The sequence below is a fragment of the Eupeodes corollae genome, chromosome 2, assembly GCF_945859685.1.
Source record: "Eupeodes corollae chromosome 2, idEupCoro1.1, whole genome shotgun sequence".
Taxonomy (NCBI): domain Eukaryota; kingdom Metazoa; phylum Arthropoda; class Insecta; order Diptera; family Syrphidae; genus Eupeodes; species Eupeodes corollae.
In genome coordinates, this window is record NC_079148.1 from 113,401,059 (window position 1) to 113,419,957 (window position 18,899).

Below are 18,899 nucleotides of genomic sequence, written 5' to 3' on the forward strand. Positions count from 1 at the left end.
TTTGTAGGTTTTAAATTTTTGAAAAAAAAAAATAAAAATGTTACTTCACAATAAAAACAATGTTGTTCAAGATAAAATAAAAATGAGCCAACATTCAATTTTTAAGAATTTTTTGTAAAATTGGGTTAGGTTTTAATTTTTCTAAAATTTTTACTAAATTCCAACACCATTACTCTTCATTCATAAAATTATTCTGCAGGTAATACAATAAATATAAATTAGGTGGCGTGATAGTCCGTTGAGAACTAGAGCCTAGTGACTTATAACTCTCAACATTGCTGTGTGAGAATCAAGCCAGTGAAAACAAGTTTATATGGCATATGCAGTGATTGACCTTAAGACCTCTAGTATGACAGTTCTACATCACGCCTGGTACGCCATTCTATAGATAATACATTTTTTAAAACTGTTAGTTCACAAGTCCTTGAGAAATTTTTGATGATCCAAAGTGTTCACTTCTTTGAAATTTCTGTAGCAATATTTTTTTTTGTTAATATAATTTCTGGGCATTTTTTATCTCTAAAACATAATTTATTAAAAGTCTATTCGCAACGGCCTAGTCCTTGATAAAGCATCGGTTGCCATTGATCACCGAAACCAAGCATAAGTGAGCGTGATTAGTTGACAGATGGAGGACACCGTCTCGAAATCTACAGCGTGTTGTTGTTATTTGTTATTACTATCTGTTGTTCTTTCTCTTCTGTCTTGTATTGCTATCACCTTACATAGTCTAGTCGCTCAAGGTGCTGTGCCCTCTACTCTGTACATTTATGTGCTCTGTAGTATGTAATGTAATGTAAAGTTTATAACTCTGCGATTTCTTAAGATATTCCTGACTTATGCAGATTCAGCACACTTCAGTAGCACATCAAGAATTTGGAATAATTGATCAAACTCTATTTTTAACTTCCCATAGGAAGTTATTGTAATGGGTCCGCGAATATTGGTCTCAAGAATATTGGGTGGGTGTTTTTTTTTTACCATAGCAGTTTGAAAAAAAGGTGAACATTTTGGTTAACCCTAAATATTTTACGAACCAAAAACGCTACAGACTTGAATTAAATTTTATATAATATATTTGAACGTGATATCAAAAAAGTACATTTTTCAAAAAAATCCATTTGACGGTTTTTTTTATAAATCAAAAAACTGAAAAAAAAAATTTGTCTCCTCCAAAATTTTACGATTAAAATATGATTTCATCTCCAAAACAATTTTGTGCAACGAAGAATAATGTTTTTGACATCTGATAAAATTTTAAGGAAAACCGAATTGACCGTTTTTTTTTTTATTAAAAATAAAAATCTAAAAAAAACATTACCCAAAGTTTGTAAAAATTGAAAATCGATTCAAATATCTTTTCAAAAACTTGAAATTTAGGGTTTAAACTTATTTTATCTTATAAGAAATATTAGTTTAAACGTTCTGAAAAATGTTGAGAAAAATCGAACTGTCAGTTTTTAAAAAGAAAAACCTAAACAACAATTAATAAAAGTTGGTGAAAATTGATTTTCGACTCAAATATCTTTTCAAAACTTTGAGATATTGGCTTTAATTTTCTTTTATCTTTAAAAAAATATTGTTGTCAACATTCAGTAAAATTTTGCAAAAAATCTTTTTGACAGTTTTCTTACAAAAAATTAAAAACCGACAAAAAATTAACAAAAGTTGGTAAAAAATGATTTTCTACTCAAACATCTTTTCAAAAATTTGAGATAATAGCTTCTAGTTAATTTTTACTTATAAAAAAATCGAAGTTATCAGTGAGGGTCGCATACCAGCCTCTTCCTTCTTCCCATTTGTGTTCTGGTAATGCTTGCACTATGTCTTAACCCTAAACATTTAAAAAGCAACAATTTTAGTGTTATACAAAAAATTTAAATAAATCATTAGACTATCAAAACCTTTCAAAAACAAAAAAAAAGTTTTCACGGGTATTGCCTATTGCGAGGAATTGACAAATCCTCCAAGAGTAATTCTTGTCATGAAAAGTGCTTTCCCGAAATTAGCCGTTCGGATTCGGCACATAAACTGTAGGTCCCTTCCATCTCTGACAACATTACTCGCAAACAGAAATGGTTGAGAGTTGTAAGTCACTAGGCCCTGGTTCTTCATGGACTGTTGTACCACCTTATTTATTTTTTTAAAGTGTCGCATATAAGGTTTTCATCATCCCCGTCCTGCTATACTACTATAAAGGTGGATGAAAGGACCTTGGTAGAAGGGGAGTAAAAAATAAGATGGAAGAACGAGCTGTACAGCGACGTAGACCTAGTCAGAAGGGTAAAAGTCCAACGACTAAGATGGCTGGGTCACGTAGAACGCATGCTCCGGCCGGGAAAGTCTTCGAATCCACACCCACAGGGCAGCGCAGTAAAGGAAGACCGCGGATCAGGTGGCGCGCACAAGTGGAAAGTGACCTCACCCAACTTGGAACGCAAAACTGGAGCAGTTTGTTGGGTGAGGCCCTAGTTCACACAGGACTGTATAGCGCAACCTTAAGTTGGTAAGTAAGTAATACAATAAATATAAATTAGTCCGTTGAGAACTAGGGCCCAGTGACTTATAACTCTCAACCATTCCTGTGTGCGAATCCGTCAAAATTGAAGGAGACCTACGTTTTTATGCCAAATCTGAACTGCCAATTTAATAAAGCACTTTTCAGTTATTACTGTTGCAGGATTTGTTAATTCCTCGCTAGAAGCAGTAAACCGTTTAAAAAAGTTAAGATGGCATAGCAGTCATTGAAACCAAGACCTCTAGCATGACAGTTCTACATTACTCCCGGGTACCCCACATAGAAAATATAACTTATTTTTTAAACTGTTAGTTCTGTTTTATATTTTAATTAGCTTAAAAAATCATGAGATATTTTGAGTCAACCAAGTTGTTCACTTTTTTAAATTACTGTAGCAATATTTTCTTCAATTTTCTAAGTTTTTGAATGTAAACACTTATCCAGATTCCCAACTTCAGCCGCACATCAAGAATGTTTAATAGTTTATCAAAATCTATGTTTTCCCCATTTTAATATTTAAAACTCAATGACTAATGTGCAATCGTAACGTTTGCACTTTAATTACAATGCGTGCGGGTTTTCTGTGCCCCAAATGGGACAATTTTGGTTGTTTACGTACCCGCTAAGATCAAAACAAGCTTCATTTGAAGAGATGATTTTTTTGGAAAAATCGGCATCTTTTACAAGCGTTATTCCCAGCATTGTTCAAGCGTGTACAAAACCATATTAATTCAACAGAAGTTTAAAACTAATTATCTGTCAAATCAGACATAAGATAAGTGTTACCAATCATGAAAGATACACAAGTTGAAAAAAAGGAAGATGACGGACCCTCCATTATCAAAAACTTTCTAAAACATTTAACAATGTTTGTAAATTACAATTTCTTCTAACAAGCAACAAAAACCGATAGGGAAGACATTGTTTCGGTGGATTACCTTATATTAACCTTACCTGTGTACAAACAAAATAACTAACAAAACGATAATTTGCTAGAGTGATTTTGGAAAACAGAAATATTTTAATACCTCACTTAGTATCTGAGAATTCTCATAAATGTTTAGTTCCATTCATGGTATCAAGAAATATTTTTGTTTTAAATTCAAATTTCGATTTTAACTATCTGCCCAGATTGTAAAACTACCCGTTTGAAACATTATTTTTAAATTTTTAAATATTTTTTAAAAAGTTTACGTTGTAGCCTTGTTGAAACGAGGGATTCGTTACAAAAAAAATGACTTGCTTTTGCATTTTCTTTTAAAAACCGCTTAAGCATGTGTTCATATGTTGTACAGCGTTTCTTTATGATTTATGGGAAAGATTTATCTTCTTACAACCTATAAAGATTTTATGAACATTTTATGAAATACGTTAAATATTTAAATTGAGTATTCAAAATAGACATTAAAGATTTGGAACCACCATTTAAAAAAAATACTTATTTAACATTTTTGTTTCGAGTTTTAAAATGTTTGAAGTATGAGTTGAATTAAGGCTTTTAAAACCCAATCAAAAACCTGTTGACCAGTGTTATAGCTAAACATCGATGACTAAAATATATTGATACAAAGCTAAAAGGGTAAGATTTCCTAATCCCTTATAACTACTCGAAAAAGAATTACTGAATGTTGTTTCTACTTGTTGTTAGCACCAATAAATCACCCACATACTTTCTGAGTGAAAAGATATCTCAATTTGCAATCGGAAATCTATGTTATGTAAAAGACTTGTATCATTCTTTCTTGTTGAAGCACTATCACTTTCATGTTGTATTGATTCCAGTCAACCTCTTTCAAATCATTCAAATTCTTTCATAACTCAATCCCAATCCCAACAAACTCTTATATAACTCTGAACAACCTTTTATACTTGAATATAGTTCTTAAACCCACCGGAAATCATGGTATGTAATCCTCATATGGTCCAACACTTCTAATCATAACAAAAATAATTATTAACTTACGGATTGATGAACAAATTCTCCATTTCCATCAGCTGTCAATATTGTTGCACCGACATGTCAACTCTTATAACATAACTATAACCATAACTCTATGGCTCCATTCTCCTCCATTGAATCTTATGAACAACTTCTTATTATTATTATTATTTTTGTTTTACTTTCCGGACTTAATCTTGTTACCAAATGATCAAAACAAGGCTCCGATATACATTTGCCTATTTGAATAAGTTGCAACTTGAAGACCATAAATACTAATCCCGGTCTAATGCAGTTAATTTTATAAATCAAAACATATCCCCATGTGGGAGTTTGATGCAAGTATTTTGTTAACAAAAAAGCTAAAAATAAAACAAACAAAAAGAGACATTGACTGACATTTCGATGGATATTAGGGCGGGACAATACAGCGTTTTATACCCAAACTATGGTGCATTTTAGCTTGAAGTTTGCGTATAGGTTAGGTACATATGAGTACGTCTCGTCTCGTCTCGTATCAATCGAAGTCGCCGCAGCCGCTGCCGCCGACAAAAGCCTCCAATATATGTATGTACCGGGTATTCGACGACGACGACAGTCCATCTCTTTCAACTCGGGTCCGCGCAATCAAACGCAGAATTACACATTCGATTATGCAACATAATGTTGAATTACGATGGTGTGTCTCTTTTTTTTGTTTTAAAGTTGAGTTGATGGTACACTGCCGCCGCTGCCGCCGACGGACGTCAAATGGAACAGTTTCAGCAGCTCCACTGTGACTGCGATCCTTGAAAACACTTTGCATTTATGTAATCAATTTCACTTGAAAAAAAAAAATAAACAAAAAAGAAAACAAATTTGTGCTGGAACAATGATAATTAAGGAGTCTCAGTCAAAAGTATGTGGATTTATGTGTTTCATAAGGACGTCACAACACAACACAACACAGTGCAAAACACCGTGAATTACGAATGAAAAACATGCAATGGACCCTGAATAACGACAGCTTCCCAAGTAAGTTTCACGAAAGGCAGCTTTGTGCACCTAGCTTGGAACTGATGCATCTTCAGCGGTATGAAAATGCAAAAATTATAAAGATTTCGCAGACTGATTAATATTTTTTAATCGATGGTTTTCGGATTCTTGTTGTGTAGAGGTTAGGTATACATAAGTTAATGGATTTTATTGCGAGTACGTAGGTAGGTTTTATTTGGTAAGATCATCTTTGACAAGCTATAATTTGCTCAGAGCAAGCTTTTCTGTGATGCAGGGAATAAGTATTTTGAGGAAGAGTTATGAGATGTGACCCGGTGAATATTTGCGGATCTTATGTTTGTTAATGAATTTTAGCCATTTCTTTTTTCGTAACAAATACATTTTCAGTGATATATAAAATAAATGTAATTGAAAATTGGATGACATTTTACATTTTTTTTGCAATGCAATAAGAAGATCATTTAAGAGTCAAATAGAAGGATGCAACTTAAAGCTAGGACTTTTGTTGCATATTTCTAGAACTAGAACAATAGCATAGTCACAGTCCAAAACAAGAGGCAAAGAATAATAATATTAAAATGGTGCACTGTGGCGTATACGCATTTTGTCAACTATTTAATCAACAACAAAACCACTGCGTAAGCTTTTTCATCTGTTCTACTCCTCAGGACTCGTTCCGAGCGAATGAAAAACCGCATTTGTCCAGCCTATTCCCAAAAAAAGGCGAATCTTCCTCACCGTCTAATTAACGACCGATTGCACTTACGTCCCTTCTTTCCGAGGTCATGGAAATGCTGATTAATTATCACCTCAAGAAATATCTCGAAGATCGAAAGCTTTTTCATGCAATGTAGCAGTAGCTTCACTGGTAATCTCATCGTTCACCTCACCGAACAGTGGAACAAATCTTTACATAGTCTTGGAGAGAGTAAGATTATTGCACTTGATATTTCCAAAGCATTTTATAGGGTTTGGCATCAGGCTCTATTATCGAAAATGCGTGCTTTCGGTTTGCATGAATCCCTCTGTCATTGGTTTAATAATTACCTTTCGAATCGTTCAATACAAGTTGTGTTGGATGGATTCAAGTCTGACAACCACAAAATAAATGCTGGTGTGCCCCAGGGCACTGTTTTATCTCCAACACTCTTTCTCATTTTTATTAATGATCTCCTGCCTGCAACTTCTAATCCAATACATTGACGATAGTACTCTTAGCTTTTCATTTTTGTTTTCAGATTCAAACCCCTCTTCCTTAAATGTGGAACTGCAACGACAAAATATGATAAGCTCATTAAATTCCGACCTAAACAGCATTGTACAATGGGGAAGAATAAACCGCGTGCAACGCAATGCTGTCTTGTATTGTTAAAGCGAATTATACCCCCCTTGCCATTATCCATAAATGGCACTTGCATCGAGGAAACTGAACATCTCGATATTCTCGCTACGTGTATCACCAACCACCTTTTGTGGAACGATCACATACGCGATGTTGCCAAAAATATACGTCCAAAGCTTAAGTATAACTCCCATATCTGGGCTGGTGCTCCTGCAACTTACTTAAGCCTCTTGGAGAGCATTTAAATTGATTGGTGATATTACTATCATAAGATCATTTACTTGAACATCGTCGAAATGTTTCTTGTCCACCCTCTTCTACCGTTATTTTAATGGTTTATGCTCTTGAGAAATATCCAGCTGCATTCCTCCCTTTAAACAGTTTAACGGTAATAATCGCGCTTCTAGGAATGCTCATCAATATGCAATCGAGCCCAACTTCGGTCGTACTGTCAAATACAGAGATTCGTTCTTTAGCCGTACTATGCGAATGTGGAATGCCTTGCCACACTCTGTCTTTCCCAGCTATTGCAATATTCAGAAAATCAAAACCAATGTGCACCGACATCTCATTTCTCTCCCTTTCCTATAGTGTTCACACTGTGTCTACATAATAAGGGTAGTATATCCCTTTGAGTGTGCGCTTATTATAAAAAACGCATAATTGAAATATGCATGAAAGCGTTGTTTTTAAATAATTTTAAATTTGATCTTAAGAATTTTTCCTTCTTTACTATGCGATGAATATAAGGTTACAACTGTACCCCTGGGTACGCTGAGAAAACGAATACTTCTTTCACATCCAAAATTAAAACTAACACAATTTAAATTTAACGAAGAGATAGAAACAGCTGATTTTCGTTGCTAAAATTGGTTGATTTGATGCTGATACAATATCTATGTTTAAAAGTAAAAGCATCCATTTTGATTAAAAGATTCAATGCTTCAGAAAAAAGTCATATCAAGAATTAGAAAAATCTGTACAGAATAGAAGTTATTATTTATACAAAAAATTCCATTGACTCGTTATGATTACAAAAAATACTCCGTGAACCCTCCCAAAAAGTGCAGTCGTCACAACCATTACTTTCTAGTTATTTAATAACATTTCTTGAAAAATAAACAAAAAGCTTATATTCTGGCCTAGGGTGAGCTTGGGCCTTAAATTTTTTTAACATAAACAAACATATTTGGCTCAATACCTAATTGTACTTTTAAAAATATTAAGGCCAAAAACAATTATGAGAATAATATTATTAAAATGATACACCAGCAAGCATACGACAACGAGTTCTTTTTTAAATATTTTGTCGTTGTTGTTGTTTTTGTTTTGTTTTTTATTTACTCAAAAAGTTAAATATATAGTTTCAAAAAAATTTCAATCCTTTTCATGTAATCAGTTTAATATTTTGATCTCTTGGTTCGACCTAATTCGACAGCCATATTTAAAAAAAAAATAATTTATCTCATTAATATTGTATTGTAAGAATCAATTTTTTAAATGGGTTAAAAGGAAAGACTACAAAACAATGCATTATAAACTATTTTGAAACACACCAACAGGATATTAGGAACTCAAAAAATGCACAAAAATAACATTGCTCATGACAGACACCTGAACACCTGCGTAACATTTCGAACATTTCTTTAAATCTAATACTAAAATTAAGAAATTTGTACACACAAAAAATACTGCAGATTCTTGTACACAAATATTAAGAAAGTCTATATTTCTAAAAACTCATAGATTTCTGTAATCTCAGAAATATAAAAAATAATGTTTTTATGATTCGATTCCTCAAGCTCTATAAATCAAAAAGGGAGACAAAAATTGAAAACCTAATTTCATTCCAAGACAAAAAAAAAAGAGGCTGGAATCCGACCCACAATGATAACTTCCCACCCTGAATGTCGATTTGTCTTGCTTAAAAGGTTTTCGTGTTTTATTAAAAAAAATTGTCAGATGAATTATTCTAAAAGATTTAAAAATTAAATGAAATAAATTAGGTGGCGCATCAGTCCGTTGAGAACTAGTGCCTAGTGACTTACGACTCCCAACAATTTCTGTGTGCTAGTAATGTTGTCAGGGATGGAGGGAACCTATATTTTTTTAAGCCGAACCCGAAGGGCTAATTTGAGAAAGCCTTTTCATGACAAGAGTTACTCTTCGCGTGAAAAAAAAACTTTAGATGGCATAGATTTAAAATTTAAATATAATTTGCATTTGATAAAATAGTTTGATTTCGAAATCTATTTTCTCAACGAGATTTTTAGTCGAAAAACAATGTTAACCAATTTTGCGTACTATTTTTTGTAGATTTTAATTTTTTATAAATAAACAGACCATTGGGTTTTTGATACAAAATTGACTGATTGTCGAAAACAATATATTATGTGAGATAAAATTAGTTTTATTTATCTCACATATATTTTAAATGTTTTTAATTTTTGAACTTTGAGTCGAAAATCAATTTTAAACAAATTTTGTTAATTTTGTTTAAGGTTTTTTCCGAATGTTGAAAAAAATATTTTTTATAAAATAAAATTATTTGGAAGCCATAATATCAATTTTTTTTAAAAGATATTTGAGTCGAAAATCAATTTTCATGAGATTTTTTTTAAGGTTTTCAATGTTTATAAAAAAACTGTCAATTCATTTTTTTTTTAATTTTAACAGATGTTTAAAACATTATTCTTCGTTGCACGCAATTTTTGGAGATAAAATAATTTTTTGTTTGTAAATTATTCGAATTGACAAATACTTTTTTGTCAGTTTTTTTGATATACAGTTGGAGTTTTTCTTCTAAAAATATATTTTTAGAAATATTGCAAATAACCAATAAAAATATATTTGATTGGTAGTGCGTTATTAATATATAATACAAAATTAAATTCAAGTATCTAGCGTTATTGGTTCGTGAGATATTTAGGGTTAACCAAAATGTCTTTTTTGCATCTTTGTGCATTATTATCTGTATAACAAAATTTATTTGCAGTCGATATCTCTACAAGATCTCGAGCTTTGGACGAAGAACAAACTTCGCAAACGTACGTACACAAACACGTATGCACAGACATCTCTCCAAAAATCTTTTATTTTGACTCTAGAGACATTGAAACGTCAAGAAATGTCAAAATTATCAATTCGACAAACCGATTACAATACATTTCTTTGGGAAGTTAAAAAACTTGTACAGATAAATAAAAACTGCAGATTCTTGTATAAAATTAATTTGACAGTTTATATTTCTTGGCCCTCATAGATTTCGGTTTTTTTTTTGAAATATCGTTCGATTCCTCAAGTTCTCTCTATCACACAATTCAAAAATTGAAACAAAATAGAAATCCAATTTGGTTCCTACACAAATTACCTTGTTAAATCTATGTATATATTTTTCATTTTTCTGTTTCAACAACCTGGCTAGACATAATTCTCAGGAATATATGTAAATGTAATGTTTTGTTACAATTTTAAGAAATTCTGTGTACCTATGTGAAAATATTCTTTTTGAAAAAGTTCAATATCTCTACAAAAAATGTCCTTAGCAAGTATTTATAAAAAAAACTAAAGTTCGGAAAGTAACATTATTAGGAAGCCTTGTGAATGAAAAGATTAAAATATCTACACTCACTTTATTTTTCTCACGCATAACCACAAACAGATTAATGTCAAGATATGTATACAAAAAATACTGCAGAAAACTTCAAATATTTCCTTAAATTACATATAATTCTCCACTTACCTTTCCATCGGCATGTTTTTCCTTTAAATCCTCCGCAATTTTAGCGAATTTCCTTAAGAACTTCTTCTCAAACGTCCTCATACAACCGCGATATTCACACACGAGTACATCACGCGCCTGCCTTATCAATGTCGAACGCGTTTTCTCATAGTAAAGTGGATAGACATCGCCCAGATAGCTGTCGACCAATTCATCAAACTCCAAATCCTAGAACAAGAAACAACAAAATAAAAACACCAAAAAACCCCCATTAAATAATCTGCTTATATAATTTTTCTCACGATTTTGTATCCTAAATTGCTTACCACTTCCTCAAGCACAACTGCCGACAAATTCAACAACACATCATCGCCCCAATTATCCTCTCGATGATTATTATTTGCGGTATCTTGGTCCTGATGATGATGATGATGATGATAGTCCTCTAAGTCATCCACCACTCGAATGGTTTCAGTCACTTTTGATGGTATTGGGGGTGATGGTAATTCAACTTTTGTTTCATCTACAAGAAAACACGTATCCGGAATCAGGGTAATAGTTGTTCGAATTGGGCTGGTGCTGTTCTTGTTGTTATCGAAACAATCTTCAGTGCAAAGCTCATCCTGCGGGTGATGACCTGTCAATCGATCCTTGCACTTTTTCAGATAAGTTCGAACACGCGATTTGCTTCGACGAACTTCTACGACCCGATTTGTGTCGATTGGTTGTTGTGGATTGTTTTCTGATGTGGCAATATCCACACAAAGGGCAGCCGATGTTGGCAGGGAACTGGAGCAACTTGGTTGCCCGTCTTCGTCGTAGATGTTTACTATTTCACACCTTTTTCCTGCTGCACCAAAACTGCTACTTACACTACTTCTTTCACTGCCACCACCACTTCTACCACTACTGCCACCAACAACATCTGGTGCTTTGCTTGGATTAACCTGCAAGACAAAGTGGAGTAATTAGAGAAACGAACAAAGTAAACGAAAATTTCAAGAAAATGGTAAAAATAAAACAAGAGAAATATGAATTTCACCAGTATTGAAAATTCAGTTAATTGACAAAATTACTAAGTTTAAGATAAATGGAGTAGAATTGAGAACATTTTGGGAAGTCTAAAATAAACTTTTTTTTTAACTTTAGTTTGACATTTAACGTTCAAAACTTTTCTAATTTCTGTATAATTTTATGAATTTTATTTCACTAAATTTAATTTTAATTTTGATGGATTTGATGATTGAGAACATTTGGCTCAAAACTAATAAAAATGGAAAATGTTTGTAAAATATAATTTTTTTTTAAATTTCAATTGAATTTAAAGTATTTTCCATTTACTAAATCAATTTCGTGTTTGTAAACATTATTTTGGGTAGTAAATATAAAACAAAAACAGTTCGCAGCTTATTCTTCCTATAAATAAAAATAATATTTATTATATGTATTTGTCGATTTTACGACCGAAACCCAGTTTTTGTGAAGCTTTAATTCAGCATCAAACTTTGTTATTAATTGTACTAGAGTCAGAGAAATAATTCCACTTAAACTATGTAAAGTGCTCATCATAGTTCAGTCCCACCTAACTTGGAAACTAAGACTTTTTTGTTAAAAACGGATTTGGTTGCCAGTGAGTGGGAATTAAGTCCTTCAGAATACTTAGTTCCCGCGAATTATTTACCTTGCACCAAAATTCCAATAGTTTTTGGGAAACAATACTTATAATTTTTATTTTGTGGTGTTTTGAATTGAACTTTGTACTAACTAGGACCTTTTTGTTAAAAACGGATTTGGTTGCAAGTGAGTGGGAATTAAGTCCTTCAGAATACTTAGTTCCCGTGAATTGTTTACCTTGCACCAAAATTCCAATAGTTTTTAGGAAACAACACTAATGTATAAACAATACTTATAATTTTTATTTTGTGGTATTTTGAATTGAACTTTGTACTACCTAAGATCGTGATTTGGAAGTTATATGGCTAAAATTATATATTTTAAAACAAAGTCTGTCTTTTTTTATAAATTAAAACTGTTTGGAGTAAATTAAGGTGAAATCAGCATAATTATTTTTGTTTGAAATGTCAAAATTAAAAAATTGACTGTGCTTACTTCACGCTGAGCAACCAAAAACTAAGCTTTTTGTTCCTGAAATTCTCTTAGTGTTATCATTTGCCAATTTTTCAACTTGTAATGTGTTATTATGTTGCTGTTTTGGAAACGAAATTATATATTTTGGAATTCTGAAAAAACTCTCACTGCTCACAATAATCTCATGCTTCAATTAATCTTATCGATTGGAATTGATCAAAACAAATTCTTAAATATTTTTTTTTATGGAAAAAGCTGACATTTTCAGAGGAAAGGAGAGGAGAGGAGTTCAAGTTCAAGTTTTATTGAAACAATTAAATAATAATAAATAAAAAACAAAAATTGCAAAAATTTTAGTTGGACGACTTAGAGTTATGTCTGGCTTAAGAAAAATGTTAAGTGTTCAAAAACATAATGGGACATATTCATAATCATATTTTAAACCCGAGTCTATTTGAACTGAAGTCTAAATTTAACATCTAGGATGGACAAAGCTGCTATTAATAAAGATTTTGGCAGTTCTGTGTAGTTAGAAACAGTTTTAAGGTATATTCTACTACAATTCTAGTACAATTTCACTTAAACCTATGCAGAATGGCTTGTTAAGGGGAACAAAATAAAATGCGTTAGGTGGAGAGTCACACTTTTGATATCCTTTAAATTATTCTGTTTGCTGTATAGACTTGGAAACACATAGATATTGGCAAACTTTTGAATTGAATTTCGATCTTCAATATTTATAAGGTCAATCATAAACTGTAACAGTTTTTCTGTTGAGTTGTAGCATTTTAACATACAGCAAGAACTCAAAATATTTATATATATAACTCTTTTGACATTTCCAATTTTCAAATAAAATGTCTCCCCACGTAATTTTGTCAATCAGTTTGTTTATTCTTGACGTTGAAAAACTCTTAACCATGGGTTTTGTATTGTTTATTTTCAAACTCTAGAACTATAAATTTTAGTATATACAAGTTTTAAATTTTGACTAATATAACTTAAACACTAAAACTATAAATAAAACTCAAACTAAAGTTAATCTAAAACAAAATACAATAATACTGAAGACACAAATTCTCCTTACATAACATTTTCATATGTACATAATGTATATAAAATTATTGTGAATTTTACTGATATTTGCAATAGTTTATGTTAGCAACACTCTTTTTAAATTTTAATAATATCACCTACTGTAATTGGAAGGGGAAGCTTTTATATAAAAAGGGATTTGGTTAACGTTTGCATGTTGTTTTAAAACAGATTATAAAATCCTGCCCAATAATATTTTTCAACTACACTATCATTGGCATAAGTGTCAAATTTTTTTTAAAGAGAAGTCTCATTTGGTATTCCATAAAAGGTGTATTGGAAGTAGCCTCATAAATTGAATTATTTGAATACCACTTTTTAATAGGCTTGCAGAAGAATCTAGAACAAAATATTTATAATTTTCTTTCGAACACTTTCAATTCATTTGCAACCATCGCGTCGGCAATATGTTGAACCAAGTACAAAAACTGTATGTCAGAATCGGCCTGATAAGTGTCTTGTACATTAGAATCTTAGAAGGAACTTTGTACTTCTATAATACAGTTGCCATTTTTGCTGTTTTTAGTACCGGCCTATCATGTTTATTGAAGTGGAATCGGTTCTGAAAGTTTATTGCTGGGTACTTCGTTTCAAGACGTAGTGAGTTTACTGCGTTATTTATTTTGAGATCTAGAAACAGCGCGATAGTATTCTTTTCCGCTGGTGTTTCTGAAACAAATCAATCCACACTTATTAATAATGTTTTTTAATCTCCATTTTTTTAAAATAGTTTTCGATAAGTGGCAACCATGCATTAATTTTATTAATAGCTAAATTTGGTCGACTTTCACTTCCTAATATGACATTCTTATCAGCATAATGTATTGAAAAAGATTCATTGAAATAGGAATCTGAAAGAGGGATGTCTTAGAGATAAATTTTAATTAAAGATGAAAATTTTATTTTAGATTGACCCCTGGGGAACACCTGAGCAGCCCGGTCGAGAGGGGGGTAAAGGGAGATAAACCTCCCGGAATTTTCTAGGGGCCAATATACTCTATATTCATCATCATACCTATATTCAAACTTATTTTTAGGGGCCCGAAAATTCAAAATCATTCATGCTTTCGCAATTGGGTCCTGTTTGCTTGTTATCTATACCAATCTATCAATCACAAGCTTGCCGATCTGGGCCCCTGATTATTATCGCCGTACGTTTTTGTTAATATTAATATTAATATTGTTATTGTTTTTATAAAGTTTCTTTGCTTCTATTTTTAACTTTCCATAGGAAGTTATTGTAATGGGTTCGATTTGTCAAATTGAAAATTTTAATATTTCTCGATGTTTCAAGGTCCCTAGAGTCGAAATAAAAGATTTTTAGGAAGATGTCTGTGCGTGCGTGTGTACGTACGTCCGTACGTCCGGTCAGTACGTTCGCGACGTATTTTTCGTCTTCCATTGCTCAAGAACCAGAAGAGATATCGGCTTCAAATAATTGCATTTGTGGTCTTTTTACCATAGCAGTTTAAAAAAAGGTGAACATTTTGGTTAACCCTAAATATCTTACAACCCAAAAACGCTAAAGACTTGAACTAAATTTTATATAATAAACTGTAACTTAATACTAAACAAGTATATTTTTTGGAAAAATCCCATTGAACGGTTTTTTTATAAATCAAAAAAAACTGAACAAAAAAAATTGTCACCTCCAAAATTTTACGACTAAAATATAATTTCATCTCCAAAACAATTTTGTGCAACGAAGAATAATGTTTTTGACATCTGATAAAATTGACGGTTTTTTTTATAAAAAATAAAAACCAAAAAAAAAACATTACTCAAAATTGTTAAAAATTGAATATCGATTCAAATATCTTTTCAAAAACTTGAAATTTAGGCTTTAAACTTATTTTATCTTATAAGAAATATTGTGTTCAACATTCTGAAAAATGTTGAGAAAAATCGAATTGACAGTTTTCTTACAAAAAATAAAAACCTAAAAAAAAATTAATAAAAGTTGATAAAAATTTATTTTCGACTCAAATATCTTTTCAAAAGTTTGAGATAATAGCTTCTTATTAATTTTTACTTATAAGAAATATTGTTTTCAACACTAGGACAAAGTTTGAAAAAAAAGAATCGACAGTTTTTTTTGACAAAAAATAAAAACCTAGAAATAAAAGTATAAAAGTAAACAATCGACAGACGGGATGGGAATTTATCAGTGTGGGTCTCATCCCAGCCTCTTTTTGTTCCTAAAATTAGAACGTACCATATCAGTAGGCATGACCTTTGAAAAAAAATGGTAAATACGGAGGGCCCGGAATTTTTCCGTCCCGGGCCCGGAATTCCTCTCGACGTCCTTGCACCTGTATATACATTGAAAAAATTAGTATGGTCAGAATTAATACAAAAATTGAGCTGTTTCTGTTTGTTAAAAAACTGAAGATCATTTTGAAGAACCAATTCGGAAAATTTAACTTTTTAAGTTTATGTTTATACAAGTCCCCGATGTGAATCAAAGGCTTTTTTGAAGGCCAATACCTAGGCTCACTGTGCACATTTGATTTCTAAGATTTTGAATAACCTTTTTTTGATTATTGATATTCCTGTCTTCCAGATGGTATTCAAGGGGTCATCTAATATCTCTTAATAGTTTCTGAATGACATTTGAAACTCGAAACACAATTATCTAACTGCAACCAAGACTAACAGAGGTGTTACGAAACTATTTTCGAGAGTAACTACTATTCCGAGACTAAGTCTAGACTCAGGTATACTAGACCGAGAAGGGGCTTCTATTTTGACGAGACTAACAAAAGGTTTAATTGTTAAATTTTGCTCAAGTTTTACAAAATCTACATTTTGTAATTTCTGAGTGCACTTTTCTCTATCAATTTGACAATGACTAAGTTGTTCACTTAAATAAATTTTGTATAAACTTATTTTGTATGAAAAATAGAAATTCCGTGATGTTCATGAGATGTCTTTAATAATTGGCGGCTACAAAAAAGTTGTTGGTACAAAAAAGTTTTTAGAAGATTTTCGTATTTCTTAAAAAATAACGAACATCAGTTTGTTTTTCCATAGAATTTATTAATTTTTGTCTATTTTTTTATTTTTAAAACTTTTTGTAAATATGTAAAATAATTTTTTTGTCCACTTTGGTCCTTTGTCAATAGTATTTTTGTGCAAATATTTTCAATTTCATATTTTCATTTTTCATATATTCAAAATTGAAGAGATTGACCTATTGGTGAAAGGAAAATGGTAACTCCTTTATAATGTTATATCGCTTTTGTTAAAAACGAACAACATTTTTCATTGCATGTTCTTTGTGAAAATCGAGCAATGCTTTCAAAATATAAGAAACTTTATTTCACAAATACTTTTAGTCTGTTCTAATGTTAGTTTCTATCAGACCAAATGCCTAGAGCCCGTTCGGTTTAAGAACGTTTGCAAGTCCTTTTCTTTTTGCGTGTTTTAAGCACATGTGAAGAGTTAAAACTTATAAATCACAAGTTATTTTCTTACGTTATTTTGCTCTGAACTATTGACACTACGTAAGTTCAAGGATATGAACTCATATTGTTGTTTTCTTAGAGTACTCTCATCAATCATTTTTAGTGAAAGAATTCACGCTTCATCTTCCCCTTCCTTTTGAAAAATTATCAAATTTCAAATAATACATGTTTTGTGCACTCGGAATCTTTCAAATATAAAATAAGAAAGCTAAAAAACTATTGCCTTGGTGAATTGTGTTTTTATAATACTAAACATTGCGGTAGGGAAGAGAATCGATTTTTCACTTAAGCCTGAGGGATTAAGGCTTTATCCAATATCTCATGTATTATGTAGGCCTAGGCAAAAATATAGTTCATCAAAAAATGTAGGTACCTGCACAAAATAAATTCACAAGAAGTGTCACAATAAAATCAGAATACCGACTCACAACACTCTCTAAAGATAACCTAGGTCAAGAGTATAGGTCGTTGTATTGCCCATTGCCCAATGACCGGGTTTCTTCCAATTAACTTTTTATTTCACAATTAGATATGGAATAACACAAAGTTAATAATTTACCTTTTTCTTGCGAAAATACATTTCGCATTATTTAAGGTATTCCTCGCGGGTGTGGTGAAACAAAAAACGGACACCTTTTTATAACCAAAAAAACAAAAAGACTAAAAATAACCCACTGCGATTTTCAAATTTTCCACATTCACATTTCACATTTTCCTGTTTTGTTTTTTAATCGAAAAAACAAACAAATTATATTAAATGCATACGGCAATTACAAGAAAAATCAAAACTTCACCCAATATCGTTGCTAGGAAGGCGATATTGGTTCGATTAATGTTCTTTTTTGTTAGTTTTGCAGAAGGAATCGAAAACAATGCAACGCAAAACATCCGGCCGCGATGTGTATGGTTGTACGAAGTATACGAGTCGAGTATATAGCTTGAGGAAAAAGGATACACCTAGTTGTTATGGCTCTCCTTGGGGAAAGGTTAGTTATAAGTCATCGAGTTGTTTTTGCTTTGACAAAGGCATAGAACTAAAAAAGCTTTATTTTATAGTTCTTGGAATTTGAACAAAGTTCTACATTGTGTTGTTGTCTGAGATTCAGGCATGCGCCTAAGGATGACTGATGGTGTTGATATTACGACAGGACGAACCTACATTATAATGTTTATAATGTGAGAGCTTTTTAAAAGCAAAGAACCCTCTAAGAAGTTAATGTTTCTTCGAGTATCCTATATTTGATCACGTGCCGGAAAACGTTTTGTCTGCAAAAATTGTTGTTGGTACGTATTGAAGTTTTTCTTTCATTCATCGAGCTTAAGTTGTGTGTGGGTTCTTTTTTTCCGAATTGGGTCAGATGTGAATAAGTTATAGGGTCCTTAGACAGAAATCCGTGCTGAATTCAACCAATTCACAGGAATATTGCGTGTTGAAGTAGGACCGACCAACCGAGGGACCATCATTGACTGACCTGGCCTGATATGGAGATGGGTTCGGGTTGGCGTGACATGTTGGTTATTTGCAATATTTACTGAGGAATTAAGGTTGGGAATAAAATATATTAGGTTAGGTAGATATGTTGTGGTATAAAAATGTAAAACAAAAAAAGTAGTTCAAGAAATGATATCACCTGCTGTTGCTGGAAATGTTTTATGTTATTAATTCTGTCTCCAAAACAAGCCCTTTTGCTAAGAACAAGGTGAAAATTGAGAAATGAAGTAGACATCAAGTT

At 31.8% G+C, this 18,899-nt stretch overlaps 1 protein-coding gene across 3 annotated transcripts in view; it reads right to left on the reverse strand.

Moving 5' to 3' along the window:
- Nucleotides 1-18,899, reverse strand: part of LOC129944410 (uncharacterized) — a 208,720-nt gene that overhangs the window by 152,175 nt on the left and 37,646 nt on the right. For 2 of the 3 annotated variants that reach the window (XM_056053814.1, XM_056053815.1), the window contains exons 2-3: nucleotides 10,843-11,463; nucleotides 10,538-10,744 (exon numbers count right to left, since the gene is read on the reverse strand). In XM_056053814.1, the coding sequence (XP_055909789.1) occupies nucleotides 10,538-10,744; nucleotides 10,843-11,463 (828 nt within the window). Of the gene's footprint in view, nucleotides 1-10,537; nucleotides 10,745-10,842; nucleotides 11,464-17,725; nucleotides 18,169-18,899 lie in introns of those variants that run through there. The other variant, XM_056053816.1, reaches the window with a different exon arrangement.